The following is a 24,226-nucleotide window of genomic DNA, read 5'->3' as shown; positions in this document are numbered from 1 at the left end:
GCACGTGGGACCCTCCCAGGCCGGGGCGCGAACCCGGTTCCCCTGCATCGGCAGGCGGACGCGCAACCGCTGCGCCACCAGGGAAGCCCCCAAGTACATTTTAAGGAAAAGTTTTGATTTCAGGTATGGTTAGAAAAGTGACAAGTTGAAAATGTGTGTGTGTGTGTGTGCGCACGTGTGCTTAATTTCATCGACGGAGTTATTGCCCAAATCTCTTCAAAGAAAACTTAAGAATGTCTCCCGAGCAAAGAAAATTATTACATGTGGTGAACTCTTTAAGTCATTGACGAAGGTCATGGCAGTCTGAGTGTATGTAAAAAAGGTGTTCTATCTGCTTGGAAAGTAAATGAAGCACTCATTACGAACTTTAAAATTATAGCTATGAGAAGATTTTTGCTAGAGGTGAAAGATCAAGATCATCACAGTCCAAATGAAGATGGAAAGTTCAATTTCTGGCTGATCAGCAAGGCATGAAACATTTCAGGGTTATTTTGCATTATCAGTGGGGAGTTGATCTTGCTAAACCAATGCATGAAGATAAGATTCACTGAAACATTTATAAAGGCATTTAGAGTAGATCTGATCAGCAGAGAGAGGACTTGAAGTGAGAAGGAAATCTGATCTGTCAGTCACTGTCTCAGCTTCAGCCATCACTGGGCTTTTGTGTGCCTTGCCTTTCTCTCCTGTTAAATGGGCTTGTTCACTGCTTTTCCTTGCAGTGGGAGTTTACTGGCCTCCTGGAGCAATCTTGTACAGCCTGAAAAAGGCTGTCAGTGTTGAGCCCTCTTGCAAGCTGGCCTATGTGTACTTTCTACCCTCAAGCTTCCTGTGCTCTCAGAGAAATGGTAACAGTTTTTCCTCTTTGACAGATGAAAGAAAAGAAGTAATAACAGCAAGAAATTCCATGTCCCTACTAGTCTTCCATTTCTACCTTTTAACTTTAGTCTCATTATCTGGATTGGGTTAGCATTCTTAGGAGCCCTCAAGAGAGTTGACTGGGTTTGTTTGAAGCCGCTATAAAACTGGCTTGAAACATACCTAGATTTCCCGAGATTTTTGTGTGTAACTTAGAATTCTCTCATTTAACCCCTTAAAGCCTCTCAAATTGTCTTCTATTTCTACCACTCCAACCAAATGGGTCCTCTCAGTGGTTGGCAGTGATGTCTGTTCACCAAATCCAGTGTCCATTTCTCATCCTTCAAGACCTGACTTCAACCTGTGACACCACGCCTACTTGCTTCCAACTTCCTTTTGCTTCTCTGACCCTCTTCTCTCCTAATTCTCTTCCTATGTTCCTCATCACTCCTTTTCTTCTTACCTGGCTCCTTTCCCATCTGAATGGGAGTGTCTTCCAGGGACTTGATCTTGAAACACCTTGTTCAGCATCGCCAGATTCCTGTTTCCGAGCCCTTCTTTCTATAGCTGAAGTCATTTGACCCCCACCATTGGGTCCAACTCTGCCTGAGACATAAGGACCAGTCCTGATCTTGGGTGAGAAGTATTTAAACAACACCAGCTTAACATGCTGGGTGCAGCATCACACCTGAGCTGCTAGGCCACCTGACCTTTTAGCAAAGGATACACTTGCCAGGAAATCAAGGCAGGTGTTTGATTCCTGCTTTTGCCATTACGTACCTAGTGGTCTGAGTGGTCACCAGGTAAGCCCTGGACCTCTCTGAGACTTGGTTTTCTCATCTGAGGATCAGTAGTGTTTGCATCCTTATTTCACAGAATTGCTTACAAGGATCTCATGAAATCATATGCAGAAGTACTTATAAATTGTGTGGGCACGTATCAAGCAAGCATCAGCGTTATCCTCATTGTAGAGGTTTGTCACTGATGGAATCACCTAGTTTTCTGAGTCATTATCATTGCTTCCTCAAAGTTTGATCTAAGTCTATTCATTTACTCCATTCATTCATTCAAAAATATATGTTGAGTACTTACTATAGCTTCCTATATATCATACCTTCATAGAATTTTCAGTTGAGTAAGTGATATAAAACATAAACAGTAAATTGCAATATAAGAAGGTTGGGGTTTAAATAAATTTACAAGATGGCAGGTGTCTAAATAAATTTAACAAACTGGGTAATCCCAGTTTATTAGTTTGTACTATAGATCTTCAACATTTTTGTATAAATATTTCTTACCGTAACATGGAATATTCATGTCAGATATCTGAGATTACCCCCTCTGGGAACTAAAGGGCACGGGAAGTCAAGTTACTTATGGAAAGATTGCTTTGGGAATTTAGAACCAGATAAAGAGGACTGAACAGACCTGCAGGATGTTTCCTCTAAACTGTAATGCCTGGAAAACCACCCCGGGTTCCATTGTAACTAACAAACAGACCACAGAAACAATCAGGTACCATGTGTCCTTTGAACAATTCTTCATAAACATTGGACATTTGTTATCTAATTCTTTTTCAGTGTCAGATTGTCTGCATATATTATGACTAACATAAAACATTTTTCAATAATTTGGTTTATTTCTATTAGTTACATTTTAATAATCAAACTTCCTTTTTTAGGGAGGTACCCTGGGTCCATTAGTGATTTTGAGGAAACACTAGTCTAAATAACAACACACTCATAACTTTTTTCTTGGTTAATCTTATTTGATTAATGTTCACATTTGTTGTATCTCATTATAGAGAATTTGATTATTTTTACCTTCATTTCCAAATTCTGGGCAAGTACCATTTTTAGGTTGTTTGGCTTATCTGTGCATTGACTACATGCCAGTTACATATATATTTGTATGTGTTTATAAAGTTGTTACTATTGAAAAAGGAGACTTATTCTCAATAATTTATTAAACCATGGAATTATGGTAATACTAATAAATTAAATCTGAGAAGACTTAGTTTCTTCTCTTGGCCCCATCGCTAACTAGCTCTGTGATCTTGGGTATTCTCTTTTTCAGCTTTTTAATCAGTTGTATGTAGGCAGGGTTGTTTTAGATGGATATACTTTGGGAAAAAATATATAAGGACTTATATAAATGAGAGGAGGTAATCTGTCATTTTAAGCTGTTTACTTCTTGGTGAAATATGCTCTGCTTTATTGTGTTAATTGTAGATCTTTATGCTTTCTCAATTTATTCTCCCTATGAGATTCTCCGCTTCATAACAGAGAATTACATTATCCATGTATCTTTCATATGAAGATGCTTAGCATCTGTCAGTCTAAAGGAAACAAGCATAATCTTTACTGCATTGCTATGAACTTTGGAAATGACTCTTTTAAACTTTACTTGCTTTATGAAGACATCAGACTGTGTCTTCTAAGTGTCTAATGAGAACATCTTGCTTAGCGCAGTAAGATTTTTTAAGTCAATTATTCATGACCAAGAACACTTAGACCCAAACTAATGGTCTGAATATATCGAGTGAGACTGAGCTGCATGCTAATCAAGTGCCAAGATATTAGACCTGAAGCGCCCTTTAAATGAGTGATTTCCATTTTTTTATAAAAACACAATCTAGGGCTTCCCTGGTGGCATGGTGGTTGAGGGTCCGCCTGCCGATGCAGGGGACACGGGTTCGTGCCCCGGACCGGGAAGATCCCACATGCCGCGGAGCGGCAGGGCCCGTGAGCCATGGCCTCTTGAGCCTGCACGTCTGGAGCCTGTGCTCCGCAACGGGAGAGGCCACAGCGGTGAGAGGCCCGCGTACCGCAAACAAAACAAGACAAAACAAAAAAACCCCACAACCCACAGCTAGAAACTGAAAATTTACTCCATGTGTAATTCACTCTCTCCTCTCTTGTCTTCTTCCCTTCCCCCTCCTCCTCCACCTTTCTCCTTTCCTTCCCTTCCTTTTACTTCCGTTTCTTTCATTTTGTAAAATAAATGCCAATTTACTAATTGGTTTCGGGAACTACAGTTTGAAAAACACAACCCTAAACTGTAGTGGAAACGTGCCACCTGTATTTCCTCCTGAGTCTGCTCCTCTGATCCTCCGGACAGATTTTCTAGCCTTTGGTCTATTCTCAAGGAGATCCCTGGCCTCCTGTTACTTGCAGACAGCCCCTTTGGTGTTGGCCTCAGACCAGAGTGAGAACTCGGTGTTTCTGAGAAAGTCGTCTGCTGCTTGCGATCAGTTCACTTGACCAGTCTGCTCTGTAATAGAGACCTCCTCATCTTCCAGTATCTGCTGGTAGAAGTCCTGCTCATCAGTCAGTCAGAGGCCCAGCTCCAATAATCATTTCCCTCCTAAGAAGCCCTGCAGATGCCCAGGCAGAAATATTAATCTTTTTTTTCCTTCCACAGGAGAGAGACTGTTTTTGTACCCTTAATCAGATACTTTTGCATGTATTTGGCTCTTTAATCAGTTTTTGACTTTTCTTGGCAGGAACTGCTTTTCTTTGTATCCCTTTAATGCAGTACAAGAGTATCCATAATAAACATGGCAAAGGATTGGGGAAGCTAGAGAATGACTCTAGCTTTGTATGACTCTTAGTCATGCAGTGGTCCCAGCAGAGTTGTTCAGCACAATGTGAGGTCACTCACATTGCAGTAATTTTCATAAGTATATGTTCTCAATCTCTCCTTCAAGTATCTTTTTGTATTTACTGTGCCAGAATAAAGCGGGATAGAATTGAACAAAGTTCTATCTATATTAGACATATTTTCTCATTGATGCGCGTACATTTTAGATCCCATTAAGAGCGCTTATTTATGGGAAGTTTTCAGAGTTTATGCTCCATGGTGTTTCTCATTAAACAGTCCTTTAGATCTGGACTCAGAGACAGTGTTATTACAAACTTCCAGTCTTATTACGATTACATTAATCGTAATGTTTGACAATGGTATAGTTTTTCAAATAGGGAGATCATGGTACTTTAATTCTGAAAACCAGTCTGAGAAACTAACTATATGAGGCAAAGTGTATTTATTTATTTATACATACTAATCTTTTTTTAAAGTGCATAATGAGTTAGCCTATGAAAAATGCTTTTCAGCTTTTGTGGCCCTCCTTATCAAGGACAGCGGGGACTGATATGCCTTAATTCTTGTTTGAGTTTATGTTAAGTCCTTGTCAAAATAAGCCATCGTAGACACTCATTGCATTTATGCAGTGGAGTTGCTGACATGCGTTATTCTTTTAGTTCCTCCAACGTTTGATGTTTCCAGTTCCCAGATAGTTTTAATTAGCAATTATTCTGCTGTGTGCTTGCACACTTGCTGTTAAATGTGAGATACATAGTCACATTTTCATATGAAAAATGGAAGCTGGCATTAAAATTAAAACAGGATCTACCATGCTCAAGTAGTTTATAAAGAGAGACATGAATTCTGTTGGTGTGATAGCGTTATCTTTTTATGGATAACCAAAAATGAAATTTTTGTTGGAGGATTATGTAGCTCTCTTGAAAAAATTTTTATTTTCAAGTTGTGTTTGAAATACTTCTGAGGGTAAAAAAAAAGAACCTACTTCAAGAAACAATTTGCCTGTGGTTGATGAAGTTTTACAACTTCAGGCACAATTCATTATAAATTGATTGTCTAATATAGAAAGAGGAAAGAAGTTAATTGAGTTAGAAGCTTGTTTGTTTAATTAAAGGAGCCTTTTACTGGTTGGAAGAAGCTTGACCTCAGGTTTTACAAAGCCTCTTAGACATGTGAAGAACTGCTAACATTTTTCTACGCTTTCCCAATTTCTGACCTGGAAAAGAAAATAAGGGCACAGCAGGACAATGGAATGACACAGGACGGCAACAACGCACCATTCCGGGAAGCATTCTTAACTTTTGTGGGCAATTCCTCTGCCCTAAGTTGATTTATTTAGCCGCTGACCGACACAGCAAGAGATAACTGCAATCACAGTAAGGTCTTGCCATCAAAATAATAACATCCCAGTGCGTTTATAGCTCACGATATGTGTCAGTCCTTGTTCTCAGTGCTTTATATTATATATTAACTCCTTTAAGCCTTTTAACAACCTTTTGAGCTAGGTACTATTATTATTATCTCCATTTTATAGATGAGAACGCTGACGCAAAAAGAGATTAAGAAACTTGCCCAGGGTTACGTAGCGCAAAAGAGGAAGAGCAAGGATGTAAACCCAGGCGCTTCTCTTTCAATGCCTGTGCTCTTCCCTTCAATACTAGACTCTCAGTTAACACTGGAGGTAGATAGGACCCATGGTACTAAAAGCTCTCCATCTACACATGGCTTAGTGCCTGAACTACTTAGGTAAGAAAAATAAGGGTTGATCTGCAAGTAGACCAAAAAGCCAGGAGTCAGCAAAAAACAAAAAAAAAAAATGGAGTTAGGCAAAACACTAAGAAGTTGTATAGGTATTGACTTTCCCACTTGACTGCAAGCCTCCCTTGAGGAAGCTTTCCCATCTGTCTACCAGGGCTCTGTGGTACTTACCCCATCAAGGCACGTATAGCACAGAGTATTGTAAATGCCTGTGTATCCTCTCACTGTCATCGTGAGATGACAGGAAATGCGTATTTCTTATTCACAGTTGTGTCCTCTGTGTCTGGTGCAGCATTTGGCATGTATTGGGGCCACAGTAAATATATTTGAATAGATTCATATTCTTGCAGCACTTTAAATCTAGCCCTATCAGTGTCTTGATAAATATATTTGAATAGATTCATATTCTTGCAGCACTTTAAATCTAGCCCTATCAGTGTCTTGATTTAAATGTCTTATTAAAGTAATATCTGATATCTAGTTTAACTTTGTTGTATGTTAAATAAACTTGTATAGAAAAATCATAAATTTTGGTAAAAAATCAGGATACATAATTGGCTGTCTCTTGTAATATTTCTACTTTTCTCCGTTATTCACACCTGTTCTGCTTTGTCTAAGCATCAGCAGTCATAGCCACTTACATGGTGGCAGTCCCCAAAATGGCGGGCATAATGCCTAGAAGGAAATACAAGATTTCTAGTGCTTGGAAGGGAATGAAAGACTTTTATATGGTTGATCTGGCCTGGAAGGGAATAAAAGACTTCTATAGGGTTGATCTTGCATTTTCAAACCTATTAAGTGATGAAAAACATACACAGACATTTTAGTAGCTGAATGGGACCTTTTAGTCTATTTTCTTCCCTTGTAAATTTTGGATGCTCTTAAATTAACCAGTCTAGTAAATATCTCATGTGGGAAAAATGATTTTGACATTAAAGACATTAGTAGATACTTAAAATATATTTTTTTGCATGAATGATAAGGTAAAATTTCTTTCCCTTATTTAAAATAAATAGTGATTTCTGTATGGAAGTTTCCGTATACAGTTGACCCTTGAACAGCGTAGGGGTTAGGGGTGCCAACCCTCCTCACAGAAATCCCTCCTATACATGAAATCCATGTGTAATTTATAGTCAGACCCCATACCCTTGGTTCCTCCGTATCCAGGGATTCAACACCATATACACATCCACAGATTCAACCAACCACTGATTGTCTAGTACTGTAGTACAGTAAATACTGTAGTGTTTACTACTGGAGAAAAAATCTGCATATACTTGGACATGGGCAGTTCAAACCCTTGTTGTTCAAGGGTCAACTGTATATAGAAGTAAAACATACGACAGTACTTCTTTAGATCATCTCTTATTGTGATAAATATATTTATTTTGCATATCTTATGAAATGCTTTTACCTGTATTTTCTTTTTCTAACCTCCCAACAGTTATATGAAGTAGATAGGACTGGTATTATGTTATCCTGATTTTCGTAGTTGGTCAAATTAGGATTTAGAGGTGCGGTGACTAAAGTCACACAGCTGGGAAGTATAGACTCCTTCTCCAGGACCCTTTTATCCAATTACGCAATATCTTCGGCAAAAACCAGCAAAACTGTAGAAATCAGTCACATAAGAAGGAACACCTAGATCTCGTGTTGGCTTCTCATTAAAGGTGGATGGCTTGAAATTTTTCCGAGAGATGAACGTCAGTGTACAATTAAATTAAAACAAATTAGCGAGCGTTTGCAATTTACAGAGCACCGAGCTAGTATTTTGAGGCGTGGGGAGGTGGAGTACAAAGGGAATGCAATGTCGTGTGCTTTCACAGAGTCTGGTAATGAAATGGGGAAAACTGGGAGCGTTAACAACAGGTGCGTGTGAGTGAGCTAGTAGGGTAAGTCAGGAGGGGGCAGGGGAGGTCCCTAGAGCTTGAGCTGGGCCCACAGGTCCTCGTTGGCAAGTTGGTTCTTGGAAGTGATAGGCTTTCAAATTCTCTCCTAGTGCTTAGGGTATCTTTTTGAAAGGCCTCCCCCTTAGGGTTAAGATAATACACTGGTTGGAAGATCCAAGAGAATGGATGGGTCTGATGGAAGCGGTGCTGCTCACAAAACCTGTCCCAGTGGCCTGATCAACGCAACATACCTGACCTGCATGTGAGAGCTGGATTGCAGACTGACCAAGGAAGCAATTGCATTGTGGCTGACAATTTGACTACAAATGTTGCTTCCTTTATACTTAGTGAGTTAGTGGCAGAATTACTGCTTTGCTGTGCCACATAGGTACCAAATCTGAATGGAATAACCAAACGCTTGGGTGGTGTGGGTAGGTCTGTGGCACAGGGGGGTCAAGGCTGTGTGCCCTGCTTCACGGCAGTTGCAGAGTTAAAAGAAAAACTCACCACTGCCCTAATCACAGGGAGATTCTTCACGTATATCTCAGCAACTTCCATTCTCTGCAGGATGAAAAGGTGAAAAGCAAAGCTGAGGTTTCCTTCTACGCCTTAAACATGAGACGCCTTTCATCTTGAATTTGTTTGGGTACCACAGACCCAAACTCTACCACCAGGAAGCCAGTTCCACCCAGAAACACAGCAGCAAATATATCCCTTTCTAGCAAATGTTATTCCAGTATCTGAAACTGTAAGATACCATGTACATGCTTTTTCTTTAAAGGCTATTTAAATAGAAAAAATTAATTTCAATGTTAGAAACCCTATCAGTACATACCCACTTTCCCCCCTAAATCCACACCACAGATTAAGTTATATAAAATATCTCCCAGCAATAGATACACATTGTTTAGTGTTAGCTTGTTAAATGATTAAATTAACATAATGTGTACGTGCTTTGCAAATTACAAAACATTATATAATTACGTTATTGCTATAGATGACTGGCTTTTAAAAATTTTGTTGATTGGAAAGTCTACTGGATATAGCTAATTGTTCATAAATTAATTATTGCTCTCTTGACAGCTTATTTGAATGGCCTATAGTTTCGAGTTGAGTATTGAATGTCTTACTGAATGTTGTGTTATTACTTTGGGGGTTAGAAGTTAAATGTGGTATTTTTCACCTTGGTTGATAAAACTAGTTTTATCATGATACCTGAAAAAACATTTAGTATTATCTCTCTTACTTGCCTCAGTTGCTTCACATATTTCTTTTTGCCTCATAAGCCTGGGAAGAGAGGATGCTATGATAGTCTACTTGATTTTTTTTTTTTTTTTGTCGGTACGCGGGCCTCTCACTGTTGCAGCCTCTCCCGTTGCGGAGCACAGGCTCCGGATGCACAGGCTCAGCGGCCATGGCTCACGGGCCCAGCCGCTCTGCAGCATGTGGGGCTCCGGATGCACAGGCTCAGCGGCCATGGCTCACGGGCCCAGCCGCTCTGCAGCATGTGGGATCTTCCCGGGCCGGGGCACGAACCCGTGTCCCCTGCATCGGCAGGCGGATTCTCAACCACTGCGCCACCAGGGAAGCCCTACTTGATTTTTTAAAGCTTATTCATTTTTTATATTTATATTTTAAAAATCTGTGCCTCTGTCATCTGAGCTTCTCCCTTTCTCTTTCCTGTCCTTCTCTTTTTCTTTCATCACTGTTTCTCCCTCTGTTTGCTGGTGAATTTTAGTTCCTCCACGAACTAGGGCTTAACCCAGCTAGACTCTTCAGTAGGTTCCTGCATGGTCCTCTGGCGCCTGTGTTGTTGTCACTGCCCTCGTGGTCATCTCGCCATCGTGTGGTCTCTTGGAAGCTCTGGGCGTAACTGTTTTTCAGCCCAGAGTGGGACATCCACTCAGGTTTCCAGGTCCTGAACTGGGCCTTATAAGGACGAAAGTATCTACTTTCCTGGCCCTACATATTCTTCCAAAAGCTGTTAAGGTCGGTCAGCGTGCTCCGGCAGTGACAGTCTCTGCAGGTCTCCTGGGACACGGGATTGCCCTCCACACCAGCTCTGTGTGTAGCAGGTGTTTTCAGGGTCCGTGACACTCTGAATAATTCTGCCGTCAGCACCAAGATATTAGGAAGCTTCCTTTAGAGTGTGTGACCCTGTTGTGCTTGCTGCTACTGTCATGCACCTTTGGGCCTTTCTCCTTGGCAGCCACTTACTCTTTAAAGTGCTGCTTCCAAAGTCTTCTCAGAATGAATCATTGCAGCTTTATATGGATGTTGCAGAAGTCACGGAGATCAATAGCCAAATGAGAGGAATTTGGGCTATAACTGGAACTCTCTAAAATCTCCAGTCAGAGTCAAATGATATAATCTTCTTAAACTCCCTCCTCCATGATTCTGTACAAATAATTCTCCATTTGATCTGGAAGATGTGCCTTAAGGGGAATTGGTTTGGTTATTCTGATTTTCACTCTTTTGCTTCTTTTCCAACATTTTTTTCCTCAGTGGTGGCAAGGGATGGGGGTGGGGTGAAGGAAAAACACTGTCTTCAATCCAGACCTAAAGTTATGTTTTCATCTCTACGTTGACTCGGTCTAAGCCAACACACAATATTAACTCATTGGGAGAATCTGCCTGATTCATTTATTTAGTAAGGACTCTATTCATATTTAAGGAAATAAATGAAATTCACTGTGTTTCAAGGACATGAATTGATTCCCTGTCCCTTTAATTGGATATTATTGATATTTTCTCAAATTGAAAACTAATTTCAAATTTCTGTTTTACATCATGGTGATTTGTTGATAATTCTCATTCTTTTATATGAATTATACTAGTCAGATACCAGTAATAGTTAATGAATTTGTTTTCCCTTTGTTTCGACTTGTTTATTTACCTACAATAGTAGTTGTATTTAAGTGAATATTCTGGTTAATATATGTGTCAGACACCTCTGGTTGCTTTCTAATTTCCTTTTCCCTTCATCTTTAGAGCAGAACCCAAACTTTCAGGTGGGCACACTGCCACCTAAATACTGTATTTACTAGACTTCCTGGTGTTCTAGTGGCCATGTAACTAAATTCTGGCCAGTGAAATGTAAGTGAAAATATTGTATATCAACATCCAAGACATCTCTTTAAAAGTAGGTGGTACAGCCTTCATTCTTCTTTCCTCTCTGCTTACTGGAATGTTGACTTGATGACTAGAGCTTGAGGAGAAATCTTCGGCCATGCTAATGATTTGACCTGCTAATGATAGCAGAGCAGCAAGAATAGGATTCTGGGTCCTTTTGTCTGTGGAGCTGCCATTCCAGCCCTGGATTGCCTACCTCTGGACTTCCTTCACGTGAAAGAGAAGTGAATTTCTCTCTTGTATAAGCTACTATTATTTGGAGTTTCTTTTTTCGTGTGTGTATGTAGTTAAACTTAATCACAATTAATATAAAATATATTTGTATAATTTTCAAATGATGGACTAGAATAAAGTAAGCTTAGCACTGGAACTACACTGAATATAATTTAAAATAATATGATATTTGGAAGGCACTTGGAGAGCCGGATTAATTCCTGGGTCCATTATATCTTCATAGTTCACAGTATTGTAATAAAATCTCATTGGTTGTCTTGAATTTTCTACCTCTTTTAATTCTGGAAATGCAGATTAATATTGAGAAATAATTTTGTTACTTAGCAGCAGTATTCCTAATGTGAGGTCCCAAACTCTAGACATCTAGGGGAAATTTTGGAAATACGTTTTTTGGAATCCATTCTGCTAATGTGCTCTGGAACTGATTTAGGGCTTTTGTTTTATTTTGTTTTTTCATTTCTTGAGTGATGGTGATAAGAGTATATAAATTAAAACATGATTGCGGATGCTTCTCATTTATGTGTCTTTGGTCAAGGAAAGACATTCAAAATAAAAGACCTCCAAATTTCATTATCTTTGAGTTTTCACATTATTATATATCTAACATAATTCTTTTAAAAACTGTTGTAAAATATACATATGTAACATAAAATTTACCTTTTTAATTATTTTTAAGTATCCAGTTCATTGGCATTAATTACACTGCTGTGTAATCATTACCACCCAGAACTTTTTCATCTTCCCGAAATAAAACTCCATCCCCATTAAACAATAGCTCTCCATTTCTCCCTCCCCCCAGCCCTCAGCAACCAACTTTCTTATTTTGTCTCTATACATGAGACTGCTCTAGAAACCTCATGTAAGTGGAATCATACAATATTTGTCTTTTTGTGAGGGGCTTATTCCACACTAACATAGTTCTATTGCTTTACTTGATAATAAATGAATTGTTATTGCTTAAATTGTATTTCTTACGTTCATCCTCTGAAAATTTTTGTCTCTAGTGGTAATTATAATGGATGTTAACAGAGTAGATAGTGTTAGGATAAAATAGGATATTAGAATCGTTAACTTATGAAGTACAGTACAAGGTAGAAGTCTTTATATAGTTATGTGTTTTGAATAGTACAAAAACATTGAAACATAAAACAAGGACTTCTTTTGACAGGTATGAGATGAATGCATCAGGTATTTTAGCCAGTCTCATGAGTTTTCTGTCACCCTGTATAAGAACATAAATGTCATATGTAGTATAACACTTGATCTCATGTATTATCTGAATGTATTGCAAATAGATAAAATGTGATTTTAGGATAAAATATTGAAGTTCACAGATTAAGCCATTATCCCACTTGGCTTATATTCTATTTGTGCAATAAATGGTAAATTATTTTTTTTTTCTCAGAATGTATAGACTTGGGGGATTAAACAATAATCCCTAAAAAGGAATTAAGATGTTGATGATTATTTGTTGCCTCGGGGGGAAAATATTGATAATCTTTGTCATTTCAAAAATAACATTTTGTCCTTGACTGAATTGTTTGGCTTTCTGGGTTTTTTTTTGAAGCTTACATCACTTCTTGCACCCTCTTGCTTTTCCTCAGAGGCACATTACAGAAGTATACTTTAATCAAACCTTTCTGGTAGATTGGCAGCTAAGATTCTTTCAAAAAAAAATCCCAGTTAAAAGAAGAAACATGATAGGAAGTTGGCGTAATGAGAGGCATGCAACTGTATTTGCAAATCTTAGACATTATCCCACAGTTTTGGTGTAACCCTTCAGCTGACAGTTAAAATCTTTGTTTTATCAGTCATCACCCAACCCTAACAGATGGGTGAAGAATTAATCTGATTTGTATTTTTCCTCACAACTTTCTCCTACACATTGTAATATTCTATGATTAACATTCGGTGAGTTCTTAAAGATGATTGATGGGCCTTAAGGATATAATATATCCATCCTATTTAAATTATGCTGGAGTCAAACCACAGAACAGAAGCACTCCTAAGACCACTGTAGAAATTTGAAGACAATTTTGATACTCTCGTCCACTCGAAAAGAAATCTGCTAATACTGTAATGTTTTTTCCCTTGCCAGGACCCTCCTTGCCTGGTGTCATTTCTTGAGCTCTCCTGGGAGGAGATTAGTCTAAAACAACAAAGTAGCCAGATGTCTGGTTCTGAGAGAGTCCCAGAGGCCAGGCTACGGTAGGCAACAGAAACCGCATGGGGCTGAAGATCAAAGATACCTGAGAATTACTTATGGGCACATAGTATGTGTCATTCCCATTATTAACAGTCTGAGAAAATTTGTTTCTCTAATTAACCCTTTTGTTGGAGTAACCTTAAATTTTAGTGAGTATATTTCTTTTTTGATATGTATTCTTTTGTGGAATTTTGAGAAGTGCACGTATCAAAAAAGAGAAATGAAAAGGAAGTCACAAGCTTGATTGAAATCTCTAAGCCTTTATCCTTATCCAGAATAGATATGCTATCCAGTGTGTAATCCTTTATTCATGAAATAAGTGGGCATTATGGTTCTAAGTTAAAATTACAAATTAAGAGTCTGGAACTACATGGTTTCTACATACAAATAGCTGTTCTTAAAGCCCCAATCCTTAAAGTACTGTTATTTCAACTTTTAACCCTTTCAGAGTGAAGATTTTTAAGATCACAGCTTTCTGGTCTTAAAATGAATTCAGAATAAATCCCAGTGGTGGGAAATCTGTCCCTTATTAATAGTTGACCTCTTTCTTTTCACATTGGTATTATAATGAAATGCTAATTAAAAATTCTTGCCATCCTTTACCTGTTTGCTTTATAGGTATAATTTTATATTGTTTAGACATATACAGATTTGGACAATATGAATACATTTGCTTTTTAGAGTTAGTCTTAATCCTAAAGCCTCTAAAGCCTTTTAGCTGAATTTATTCTAAGGCATGAAGAAAAATCTAATGATAACTTCCCATGTCTTAGCCCCTAGATGAGAGTATCAAAAGAGAGAACAAAAGATTTGGGTTGGCCTTGCCCCTTGTTTTTGCTTCTGTTCAATATGATGATGTAACAACAAAATCATGTAAATGCCTTCTTCCTGCTTTCCTTGAGATATAATAATAAACCATTGTTATCAAGAGCGTGATTAGCCAGCTTTAGCGCTTTTTAAGTGCTACCACACATTCTTTAACATCTGGTAATATAAACTTGGCATAAAAGCTGTAAAAATGTCCTTAAACTTAATTGGAGCTGTGTGTTTGCTATGTAGTGCAGAGATTTCATCTCCTTTGTGTGATGGTCAAGGCTTCTGTTAACTCCTTGAGGAAAAGGAAGCTCCTAGGAGCAGTTTATAAGGATTAATAGATCTCTTTGTCTCTAGATTTAAGTATGGAAGCAAGAATAAAATTGGCTTCTTGCACAAAGAACGGGAGAGGAAACTGTATTTTTTTTCAGAGCAGAATTTGTTGTTACTTCCGTGACAAAGGGCGATCTGCGTTTTCACTCTTTCCACCTGTGTTTCTCTTACTGGCTACCATTGTGAACACCATTTGCTATCATCAGAGGCTGCTTATTTGTCTTTCTTTTTTTTTTTTTTCTCTTTTACTTATTTGCATTTATTTTTTGCTGAATTTATTCCCAGGCCATAAGTTTTTGTTTTTTCAGTTTCTTCTGGGATATCTTTTTCTCCTGTGCAACCTCTTCTTCTGCTTTAGGAACAACCTGCTGTGTTTCAGGGAGGGTCAGCTCAGTGTGGCAGGGAAAGCTCATGCACGTGTTGTCTGTAGGTTCTGTGCCGAGGCTGTGTTCACCTGGATGTGCTCAGTGACCAGAGAATCTGCTTCAAGGCCCTGTAGTTCAGCATTACTCTCTGCTTTTTAAAGCATGTGCAGTGAAAATTCAGCACTCTCTCTGGGCCATCGACCCTGCGTCCAGCCCCTCTGTCTGGCCTGGGCACACCTACCAACTCCACCATTATAACCACAGCGTGGCACACATTGCTTCTGTAAAGTGACGTCCTTCACATACTTGGTGGCTTTTCGGATATGCAGACCCTTCATGGCCTGGGTGGTTTCACGAGTGTTCTTAAAGTGAACATAAAGATTTGAACCTCTTGACTTGTATGACTCTGTGGGGTTTTCTGGGTCAAATGAATAGTGAACCATTTTCAGAGGTCACCTCGCCACTTATGGGAAGAGGAAGCTCCGTTTTCCTATTTTGAATGCTAGTTGTCAGCTGTGACCGCTATATCGTAAATATTTCTCAGCCCCAGTTAATGGCTTACTTGAAGCAAGTAGTATTCAGAGTAACAAAACACCTCCCAGTACCACAATATTAGTCAGTTCCTTGGAGTTGGTTATATGGCAAGATTTGATCTGAGGGAATGAGAGTCATAGTTCCAGGACTGAGGTCCACTGGTAGAAGTAGCACTCCACCCTTTGTAGCCCAGGGGGCTGTTCTTTTTTTTTTTTTTTTTTTTTAATTTATTTTGTTTTTATTTATTTATTATTTTTGGCTGTGTTGGGTTCTCGTTGCTGTGCGCGGGCTTTCTCTAGTTGCAGTGAGCGGGGGCTACTCTTCGTTGCAGTGCGCGGGCTTCTCATTGCGGTGGCTTCTCTTGTTGTGGAGCATGGGCTCTAGGCACATGGGCTTCAGTAGTTGTAGCACGCGGGCTCAGTAGTTGTGGCACGCGGGCTCAGTAGTTGTGGCTTGAGGGCTCTAGAGCACAGGCTCAATAGTTGTGGTGCACGGGCTTAGTTGCTCTGCGGCACGTGGGATCTTCCTGGACTGGGGCTTGAACCCGTGTCCCCTGCATTGGCAGGTGGATTCTTAACCACTGCGCCACCAGGGAAGCCCCCGGGGGGGCTGTTCTTGTTTCCCTCTTTCCCCTCATCCGCAAGACACACAGACTCACGTAGACACACACACACACACACACACACACGTAAAATAGGGATTTGCTAAGGAGAAGACAAAAAGGTAACCCCTCTTTTTATCTTTCAGAAGTTACCAAAGTTGCTGACCATGAACCTGTGAATGCCTTCACCTTGGGTTGTTCCACTGACATTTGGGGGACTCATCTCACTCCCTGCCCACCTTCTTTCCCTCCTCTCCCCCTCCCATAACTTAAGAACCATTGCTGTGTGTATCAGCTCTTCATGGGGCATTTCTCCCACAACACTGTGTACAGAGATGTGTTGAATTATGTTTTTTAAAAATTAGATATTATCAAATTTGAGGAGGTGAAGAGTGTGGGTTTTCTAGTTCCTGCTTTTTATCTATTCACTTGATCTTCTCATTCATAGATTTCTTTTTTTATGACCTCCTCCTCTACCCTGTCATATTTTCTCTTTTTCTTCATCTTTTACTTTTCTTAACTCTGCTTCAGCATTCTGCCTACAGCTTTCTAGGATGGGTTCTGATTTGAAATAAGAACTAAGCTGTTAAGAGCAGGCAATTAAGACCTATATTAAAAAATTCTTTTAATAACTTAATGCATAATGATTGAGTACTTGAGTGGGCATGGAGGGAGTAATCTATAAACTTTTTGTGATGGGATTATGTGCTAAATAAAAATGCTTGCAATGTAACTCAAGTTGGCTTTGTTAGAATGTGATGATAATATGCATTTTAATTCCCCCTAATTTTAAAAGCTTTGAGGTTAAAGGTAGAATCTTAAACTTTTCTTTTCAATTTATGATGGTCTGAAAGATCTTAAGAGCTCCTGACTTACTTACCTTTTTACTTGCTTGCTAACTTTCTTTAGTTTTAATTTAAAGTTGTATTTATCCTCACCTGAGGTTTGGAGTAATAGCCTTGGAACATCTGTTTACTGTTTAAAGCGGTGGTCTTTGACTTTAAGTTGCCTGAGAGTCTGAGGTTGCAAAGTGATAGGATTAGATCTTAGCAGATGGGAAGGTCCTTTCCCCAGTGGCAAGTGTAGGGTAGCATGCTGCTAGAGAGGGCAGTCCTGGAAGGAAAGTTATGGTTTTTTTTTTTTTTTTAATTAAAAAAAATTATTTATTTTTGGCTGTGTTGGGTCTTCATTGCTGCACGTGGGCTTTCTCTAGTTGTGCCGAGCAGGGGCTACTCTTCCTTGAGGTGTGCAGGCTTCTCATTGCGGTGGCTCCTCTTGCTGTGGGTCACGGGCTCTAGAGCGCAGGCTCAGTGGTTGTGGCGCACGGGCTTAGTTGCTCCGCAGCATGTGGGATCTTCCCAGACCAGGCCTCGAACCCGTGTCCCCTGCATTGGCAGGCGGATTCTTAACCACTGCACCACCAGGGAAGCCCCAGGAGAGTTATGTTTTGAATACAGATGATCAGTTCTTGAATCCTTGTGACTTCTAACTCTACTAAAATAAAAAAAATTTTTTAAAAGAAGTTGTAGAAAATTATGTATTGTCATTGAGGGTATCCAGTATGAGCAGTTGACTGAAGAGAAATGTTTACAGTGGAGTAGTTTTCCTTTTTCAAGTAAGATTTACATGATTCACTATGAAATGGAACTACAGCCCATAGATAATCAGATACCTAAGAATAATGTTTGGGAAGCTGGGTTCCCTGAAGATATGAGCCTTAGTTATTGTAGCCTGGGGATTTTGCCTGGGGAAAAATGTATGTGCCTCAACAGCTGAAGGGCTATTCAGGAAGAAACAAAGTAAAATGGCATCTATTTTAACGTGTAATTTCGATATTTCATACTTAATCTTATCCTTGGCAGAAATGTCAGAATATACTAGCTGCAAACCGTCTCTGAAGCCGTATCTACACTATCAAATTGAGCTGGGTAAAGTCTTTAAGAATCAAGTAGTTTTCCACGGGGAGAAGAGGGTCCTTTCTAGGTAATTCTCTGCTGGGAAGGGACTACTCTAGTAGAATAAAAATGAAGATGTGGTGTATTTCAAATATAGGAATATACAACCTAAAGGAATGGCTGCAGGGAGAGAGATTTTAAACTTCGGTGTATCATGGTTTGTTTTGCATTTTTTTCTATTTCTATTTATTCCCACTTAAATTTGAAATAGCACTTTCTTTCATTTATGCTTAGGTTTTTTGTTTTGTTTTGTTTTGTTTTTTTAACCTCATCCAAAATTGAATATCTCATGCTAGAAATGATACTACAATTCTGTCCCTTATTTCCTTCTCTACCATTCTTTAGAGGTTGAATTATTCTAGCTGTATAAGTTGCTGTTTAAGTTAAAATCAAGTTCTTACTAATGGAATAGCTAGATTTCTATTTTCTATAAATGCTTTTCTTTTGTTTATGCTAGAATAGAAACATACTCCTTGAAGGAATTAAAATGGTAAAGTCTAGGCTGCCATTTATTCTGTCGCCACATGGCTGTTGTTTATTGTTTTTTAATCAAAAATCAAGTTTCTGTACTTAATGACTTGGAAGATGCATTAAATTTTGTCAAAATATAAGAACTTATGAAGAATAAAGAGCCTCTGGAATCCCCACAAGATCAAGGAGGGGATGTGTATAATTTTGCTGTTTAACACATATATAAGCATTAATATTTATTATTGAGATTAGTATTTTGTATTTACACTCCCATCAATGTATAATATATTATAGCGTATTGTTTAGAGGCCGTTAAACAGCTCACGATTTATTCACAGAAGAGGAAAAAAAAAATGTTAGGTTTTTTTTTTCTCTCTTTTATTTGAATTTTCCCTAGGTTGTTTGGTAAAGAGCAAACAGATTTCTTCCTGATGAGGGAACTTACATTATATAAAACCTGGTCTGGTATGTGTGGAAGTAATCAAAGAACTGACAAGTTGCTGCATGGTCACCATCATCTGTTAAAGTAATGCACAAACTGTTCATACTAAGGTAACAGAGGTAACCTTGACAGTGAAAATCTGTGGCATGTGCAGATATGACCCTTGATACTTAATTTTTACTTAATTATTAGAATGCACATAAAGCACATCAGGTTGGTTGGCTTAAACAATAGTATTAGTTCCGTATCATTTAAAATTCATAGAAATGTTAGATAAATGCACTTTTGTTTGACTAGAGGATTCATTTTTTATTAAAAGAGCCATTAAAAAAACCCAAAATATAACATTTCTAGAAACTTAACTTTTTTAAGAAATACTTGACCAGTAGAAAATGCTTCTGTAGCCAAATTGGTAGCGTCGTGATCTTTTAAATAGCATTATTTGGAATGCTTCTAAAAGTACTTTTTCCCATATTAAATTAGATGTCAAATTATGCACCTTCCTTGCAACCTTTTTAAGGAGAAATTTCATCAAAGAATGAGACTACTGTGTTTAATTCACTGAGGTGAATTATAATTTCAAACATATGTTTATGATGTGGTAAAGGTGATCTTCTGTAACGTATAAATAATATCTTTTTAGTGGAATATACCCCTGGGCTTTTCCTTATTTGATAGATATTGTGGCTTGGAAAGAAAACCACACATAGAGTAAATCAAAGACTCCGGGAACCGAGCAGCATTAAATCAAAACATGCTTGGGTTAGAATTAAGAAAAACTACATTTCGAGAAGACATGGGGATAGGATTCCCCCCAACTCTGTCCCCTCAAGGAAACAGAGATGGCAGCCTTTCAGGTCCCCACACCTCTAGTCCTCTGTATTGATGAGGAAAGAATCTTTCGACAACTGGTGACCAAGCAGTTAGCTTTACCAACCTGGGCTCTTGTATTTGAAATTTGGTTTTCATTCTCATTCCTGCCTACTGCAGTGATATGGCCTTTGGACAACTAGACTTTCAGAAGTTAAAAGGCAGTAAGTCAATCCCCTGGAAACGATGCAGAAACGTAGATTCAAATCGTAAATAAGGAAATGCATTGAGTACATTAAATAGACATAGAAAAATGGATTTCTGTCTTTTGTAGTAAGGTAATTGGGCGCCACTGCTTGGCAGGAGCTGGTGCTATTGAGCCCGCTGTAGCTGCCACAGGTTGATAGGCAGGTGATCAGGCAGCTTCCACCAGGGTCTGCACAGGAGGCCTACCTAATATGCTGTCTGCCCTAAGGGCCTATGGGAACACAGTTGGATTATTATGTTAATGCATGAGCCTGCTGCCCTCTTCCTATCCCAGCTGGGTTCCCTGTTGTTAGGAACTGCTTTGCACTGACAGTGGAGTAATATGCTTCATGATTGAAAGGGCAAAGGGGCTTGGAAGGAAAAAAAAAGAATAGACCTGCACAGATATGTAAATGAAGGAAGGCAATCTGTAGGAAGATTTCACTCTAAGTGTAGAGAGAAAGTTTGTTACAAAGTACTTTCTCTCATAGCACAATGAGTGGTTTTCCTCATTTCTTAATTAATTTCTGGGCTTGCTTTCCCCTAACACTGGTATATACAGCACAGGCAATGTTTTCTAAAATAGGCACTTAGGTTAATTTGTTTTCAACTAAGATGCTCTAACACATTGGTACCCAGGTAGAGTGCTGACAGTAATGCATTTTTTTTCACACCTTCATTATTCTTTAATACTCATCCCTTAGTTATTGCACTATATTTTATAGAAAAGTTATTTTTTTAAGTTGCTGAAGGATTTATATTTTGTGTTGACATCACTTTTATTTGTCTTTATTTTTGATTCAGCTTTAGAAAACTTCCTAAACCTATCTTTCGGGAGTAGGTAGGGGTGGATGTGAGGAAATGATTGAATGAGCTGGAGGGATATTTTGGTGGGTTATGAGTTTGATATGAGTAGGGGTTCAAAATGCAGTAGCATTTTGTTTTCAGTTGAGATTTTTATTTTTTAAAAATTTATTTGTTTATTTTATTTTTGGCTGCATTGGGTCTTCGTTGTTTTACGTGGGCTTTCTCTAGTTGCAGCAAGCGGGGGCTACTCTTCGTTGCGGTGCACGGGCTTCTCATTGCGGTGGCTTCTCCTGTTGCAGAGCATGGGCTCTAGGCACACGGGCTTCAGTAGTTGTGACTCGTAGGCTGTAGAGCGCAGGCTCAGTAGTTGTGGCGCACAGGCTTAGTTGCTCCACGGCATGTGGGATATTCCCAGACCAGGCCTCGAACCCGTGTCCCCTGAATTGGCAGGCAGATTCTTAACCACTTCACCACCAGGGAAGCCCTCAGTTGAGGTTTTTAATGTTGCCATTTTAACATGATAAAAAGAGTATGGGCTTTGGTGTCTCTAGACCTCTACAAATCCCAGCTCTACTAATTACTAGCTGTCTAACTTTAGATAAATTACTTTACCACTCATCTACCTCACCTGTAAAATGGGTGTGATATGAATTTTAAATGAGAGGATAATGAATATAAATCATTTAGTCTGACCTAGAGTGAGTACTCACAAATGCTTGCCATAATAATGATACTTAATTGCCATCGTAACAGTAATAATTTTCAGTTATTAGATGATTATTTTAATATGAATGGCTCTATACTTTCAATAGATTTCAAAGGATTGAAGATTTCGTATCTTTCTCCTAGATTATCTACCTTTTTATCACCAAGCCTCACCAAGTGGGAGTAACTTTAGCTTCAACCAGAATTTGAGACAGAAAATTATTCAGATAGACATTATTTAACTGAAAGGGTTAATGCTAGAATATGCTCTTAAACAATTAGTTTTATAATAAGTCATCCTTCAAATGCTAAAGAATATTGAATGGAAAAGAAAATCTAGTTGGGCCAGTGTTCTAGACAGTTCTGGAGGTACTTTCAGTGTTTGCCTAAATTCAGGAAAGTTTCCTAATATTCTTGTATGTGTAACTTTCTAATACATACACTTAAACTAGCTTAAAATGGCAGTATATGATTGGGAACTATTTTAAATATATCTCTTGTGTTTATTACTTAGCACCGTACCTATTGCATGAGATGATTGTGTAAAGATGATCTGTGCACAGTGCCTGACACACATGGAGGGATTGGGAGATGGTGGTCACTGATATTAGTGGTAGTGCATGTTCCATACTGACAGACCAGCCTGTGTTTGTAACTTTCTAGATTAAAAAGGAGGAACTTCAGGGAGCTTCTCAAGGTCAGCAAATGCAGAAAGTCTGGGTCTAGTATAGGCTCTTCAGGCTAGTAAGACAGTTACCAGATATATCTGGTGAAAAAGGGTCTACATAATTTTTTGTAATTTTTTCAAATCATTTTACTAATCCATTGAAAACTTTGTTAAAGTTTAAGATAGGTACCTTGTGTTATATTAGCAAAAAGATTCTTTTCTAAAAAGGTAATGGTGCATTTACATACACAGAATAAAGGGAGAAGGAACCAGTTCTAAGCAATCCTTTGTGGTTATAGCAAAATTTTATAACATGTTTTCACATTGTGGGTAATGTGTTATGTATGTTATATGTAATGTGTTTTATGTATGGGGTGTGTGTAGAAGCAGTAAGACCATGAGGTAAGTAGAGGAATAGTGGAAGGATTACCCCTAGCTTTACATCCATGTTTTCCCACCAACCAACAGTTCAGGCTGTGTACACTGCCTATTGTCAGAACACAGTTATACATCTGCCCCAGACATAGCCACTATGCACAGAAAGAAGCCCATCACAAAGTAAATAACAAACTGTTTTAAAGGAAGTCGACTTTGAAGAAAATCTATGCAGTCTATTTGTTTTAAATAAACATTTGTCCAATGCCTGCTTTTCTCTAAAGGAGCTTTGGATTTGATACATCCTATACTCCCTTGTAGGTTGAAATATTCTTGAGGACGGGGGGTCACAGCTTATATTTTAAAAAAGGAATCCCAGCTCCTTATACACAGAAGGAATTCATCAAATACTTGTTGACCAGATAACTGGGTTGGTTTTGAAGGTCATACTCAGATTTTAAGTCCATGGATCTGAGCATTCCTTGCTTTCTCTTACCTTTCCTTAGTACTGCTTTCAAGGAAGCATTATCCTTGTGCCCTTTGGCAGCTTCATGAAGCTGCTGACTGAGTTCAATTTTCAACCTTTCCGACGCCAGTGTTAACTTCTCCTGACCACCTTCCTACTTCTACCGGCCACGTGCACCTCCTTACCCCCTCCCCACATTGTTATTTTATCAGAGGTGCAAGAAAGGCCAGAGGTGGAGAAATGATGACTGGATTGAGATTCACTTCATAGGAAGATGCAGAGATCTTGCCAGATGGGTTGGTTTCTGTTCTCCTGGAAGCCATTAGCTTCTCTGGTGACCGTTCCATCCCTCTGGTTGGGTTCCCCATTCAGCCTTTGGCTTTCGGGAGGCTTTATGAGCACTGTGAATGATTAGTTTATTCCAAACCCCAATCCTAATTAGAATTGTTAGGACCCACTCTGCTATAAAGGTTCATTTCCACCTCTTCTCCCAACCCCATTCCAGGACTTCTTTCAGGTTTTTACCCCAAAAGTGGTAAAAAAAAATTTTTTTTGTTGAATATTTTCTGAGGTCTGACAAATCTCTAAATATTACCAAAGAATTTTACATAACAGGTTATAATTCGAAAACACAGTGAGTTATGTTGTAAAAAATAAACACTGTATTGTTTTTTAGCATCTTTATTGGAGTATAATTACTTTACAATGGAGTGTTAGTTTCTGCTGTACAACAAAGTGAATCAGCTATACATATACATATACCGAGCTTACCTTTCCCCCTCCCTGTGTCCTTAAGTCCGTTCTCTATGTCTGCGTCTTTATTCCTGTCCTGCCCCTAGGTTCTTCAGAACCATTTTTCTTTTTAGATTCCATTTATATGAAACACTGCATTTTTATTTTTTATTTTATCTATTTATTTATTTATTTATTTATTTTTTGTGGTATGCGGGCCTCCCTCT

At 38.7% G+C, this 24,226-nt stretch overlaps 1 protein-coding gene across 11 annotated transcripts in view; it reads left to right on the top strand.

Moving 5' to 3' along the window:
• SLC10A7 (solute carrier family 10 member 7) overlaps window positions 1–24,226 on the top strand; it is a 265,905-nt gene that overhangs the window by 27,560 nt on the left and 214,119 nt on the right. Inside the window, exon 5 of one of the 11 annotated variants that reach the window (XM_024126600.3) lies at window positions 16,470–16,724. The exons of the other annotated variants lie outside the window; for them this stretch is intronic. Within the exon in view, the coding sequence (XP_023982368.1) occupies window positions 16,470–16,502 (33 nt within the window). The 3' untranslated portion in view covers window positions 16,503–16,724. Of the gene's footprint in view, window positions 1–16,469; window positions 16,725–24,226 lie in introns of those variants that run through there. 11 annotated transcript variants of the gene reach the window in all.

This window comes from Physeter macrocephalus, chromosome 7, assembly GCF_002837175.3.
Source record: "Physeter macrocephalus isolate SW-GA chromosome 7, ASM283717v5, whole genome shotgun sequence".
Taxonomy (NCBI): domain Eukaryota; kingdom Metazoa; phylum Chordata; class Mammalia; order Artiodactyla; family Physeteridae; genus Physeter; species Physeter macrocephalus.
This window is presented reverse-complemented; position numbering and strand designations above follow the sequence as displayed.